Source organism: Halyomorpha halys, unplaced genomic scaffold (assembly GCF_000696795.3).
Source record: "Halyomorpha halys isolate HHAL.00 unplaced genomic scaffold, Hhal_1.1 Scaffold99.1, whole genome shotgun sequence".
NCBI lineage: Eukaryota > Metazoa > Arthropoda > Insecta > Hemiptera > Pentatomidae > Halyomorpha > Halyomorpha halys.
The window spans coordinates 54,944-58,214 of NW_027108239.1; the positions used below are offsets into that span (position 1 = coordinate 54,944).

General features: G+C 26.8%; 1 protein-coding gene across 2 annotated transcripts in view; it reads right to left on the reverse strand.

Annotated features, from left to right (window-relative positions):
* LOC106677435 (uncharacterized) overlaps positions 1-3,271 on the reverse strand; it is a 6,512-nt gene that overhangs the window by 2,119 nt on the left and 1,122 nt on the right. For both annotated transcript variants that reach the window (XM_067046604.1, XM_014415365.2), the window contains 5 exons: positions 3,133-3,207; positions 2,897-3,045; positions 2,645-2,811; positions 1,253-1,316; positions 1,103-1,154 (listed from right to left, as the gene is read on the reverse strand). In XM_067046604.1, the coding sequence (XP_066902705.1) occupies positions 1,103-1,154; positions 1,253-1,316; positions 2,645-2,811; positions 2,897-3,045; positions 3,133-3,207 (507 nt within the window). The remainder of the gene's footprint in view (positions 1-1,102; positions 1,155-1,252; positions 1,317-2,644; positions 2,812-2,896; positions 3,046-3,132; positions 3,208-3,271) is intronic.

The following is a 3,271-nucleotide window of genomic DNA, read 5'->3' on the forward strand; positions in this document are numbered from 1 at the left end:
TATATTATGCATATATCATGTATTATTATGTATGCATATATCATGGATATATTATACAGAGTACAATTGAAGATTCTTAAAAAAAAAATTATAAAAAGAAATTTTCAATGTGCCGAAGTTTTAGGTTTGACTGTAGTTTTCTTATGAAAAAATATGGCTGATTTGCTTTAAAATTGGCACATCTGAAAACAAATTTGTTTTTATTCGATATATATTCTATAGATTGTAGTTACGTTGTGAGACAGTTTTTAAGATAACTCCAGGAGAGTAAGTGAACTCAGTCTATGGAATTATCTTTGCAATATGGGCAATAGAAAATAAAATCAAAATATTTTTTGTCAGATTTGCCATATGAATTATCAAAATTTTCTATTTTTTATTAATTTATTTATTTTATTAAATCAAATAGAAGTTTATTAATTTTAAAGCAGTTATTCAACAAATACTAATTTAAAGAATAAAACCAATATTTTGTAAAAAAAAAAACTATTTATAGACAGTGACAACTTAAAATTTATGAAAAAAAAAACAAGCAAAAGAACAAAAAGTTTAAATTATATTATAAAAAATACAAACAAAGGTTCAATTGATAATATTTAACTGCCATAAAAATAAACGTACCCTATATATGCTTCAGGAATAATATTGGTCTTGCAATAACAATTACAGTTGAACGACATTTATCAATAGAGATCTTCAATACATGGAAGTTTGATATACATAGGCTTATAACCGCATGTATGAAAAAATATTGCTTGTTTAATTTGAGAAAATTTATTTTGTAATTAATATATTCTCATAAATATGAGAATAACCTCAGTCTATAGTACTAACTTTGTAAAAAATCCAATACAAAAAAAATTAAAACCTTTTTTGTTAGATGTGCTATATTAACATAAAATAAAGCAGTAACATTTTTTATAGGAAAAAACTGTCAAACTTATGCATAAAATAAAAATGTCTCTATCTAAAATAAATATTATGTTTTTTTTATTATAATGAAAGTAATAATTATTTCTTAACATGAGTTTTTTTTTAATTTTTGTCATAGAGCTAAAATTATATTCCATTAAATTATAATTTATATAACTTATTTTCTTACTTTCTTCGTTTACTTCTACAGCATTGGGTGTTTTTTCGTGTATAGCTAGCTCCTAGAAATGAAAAAACAAAAACAAATCTCATCAGAGTTTCAATTTATTGCTTAAACATGATAGTCACTTTTTAAATTATAAAAAAAATAAATAATTACCATTATTAGCCTAAATATTTCTCCACAGTCATCCTTAGTAGCTTTTCTGAATTTGTTTCCTGACCTGTTAAAATATGAAATTTTTTAAATATTATTAACTCAATAGAGTCCTAATTTTTTGTCCCTTAAGAGATGCATGTGACATTTATCTCATGGTAGACAATTTGCACTATTTTTTTTATATAATTGGATGTGATGATGACAAAAATCTTTACGATTACTTTCAATGCAATTTGAAATTGAAATTGTAACTTGTATTTCTCCATCAGAGAATGAAGAATCCAGATTTTGTAAAAGATCAAGGATTTTCTTGCCCTGGCTCATGATTTAAAATAAGAAATGAAGGAGGTGTCCAGATGAGAAAAAGGCTCAATTGAGAAAAAAAATACATCATGTAAGCTATGTACTGATGAGAGAAATGCTCAGTCCATTGCGAGGAGGCCAGAGCAAAACTGAATCGAGTACAGGTGAGGAAGTAAAAGAGGGAGTAACATAAACAAAGTGGCAATATTAACATTAAAGGGTTAATCATCCTATGTTAATGCAGCATATCATGTTTACTGGTACAATTATCTAATTTGAACAACTCATTTATCTTAAAATTGATTTTAAATAAAAGCAGGAATTTATTCCAATTAAAAAATTAGGTTTCTCCCTTAAATGGTTATTTTCTGAATAATGCCATAATGAGCAATTAACATCAGAAGATATTCATCCAACAATTTAAGTTTTAATTAGAGGAGGTAAAAACAGGTAACTGAAACAGGTAAAAATCATCCAACCTGTAAAAAGACTTTGAAACACAATTTAAAGAAAACTCAATGTAAAAAAAAGATTTGGCTAGCTAAGCCCCAGGTTATGGTGGATACGAAGCCAAACAGATCAGTTATTTCCCCAATATCTCAATTAACCTGAGAATAAAAATGAAATTGCATTGCCTACAGAACATGGACAATTAAAAAAACAGAGATCTGGTAGTAGTTTTGGAATGAAAATAAATTTAAAATTATATTAACTGGCTTAATATCGCTGCTTTACTTTTATAATGTCACACCTGACAACCAAAAGTTTTGATTTTATCTGAAACTAGATATATTTCAAAAATTGTACAAAAATACTTTTAGAGTTGCTTTGCATTGCTTTCCAGGAGTCTTCCCACAGACAGTCCCAAAACAACAACCTAGTCTAAGGTATAATCTTTAGAATTTGTTAAATACGAAATAATTCTCTTCACATTTACATCAATTTATTAGTAAAGGTAAGATGAATATAGTGAGTGGTCCAATGTAGATAACTTTGACAATAGAAACAAAATCAATAATAATCTCTGCTAAGCTTTTCACTTTTAAGAAAATTCTTTGTAAATAATATTTCCAATATAAAAATAATTACCTTACTGAATCAGCAACTCTTTTAATGTCATTTTCTTTCATTAAATAACATTGATATCCTTCTGTCTCCGTAACATTAATAAATCCCAACTTTTTGTAAAAGCTAATCGCAGGATTCCATTTGAGAGCCATCAAATTCAACTTTCTTACATTTTCTTTCACTGCTTCCTGAATGGAAATCGAAATTAGATTTTATTACCAAGGAACTATAGTGTAACGACACATTCCATAACTAAACAAATATGTTATTTACCTTGCAGACAGCTGATAAAAGTTGTTTTCCAACCCCATAGCTTCTGTATTTGCTTGAAACATATATATCTCGGAAATCAATTCTTTTACCTGCTTTAGAACAGTATATAATACAATACATAGCATAGGCAATAAGCTTAGTTTTCGTACCTATAAAATGAAATGCTCACTTATTTTAGGAATGTAAATTCATGCAAATATTTAAGTTTCATTGAAATATAAATTAATGTCTTGTACCATCATAACTTGGATCTTCAACAACAAAGCATTCATATGGTTGCACTTTGCTTGAAAAACTATCCTTTTCAAAATCTTAAAAAAAATTAATCTTTCATTCGGAGCTCTATATCTTAAAAACTACCAACAACACTAAAAA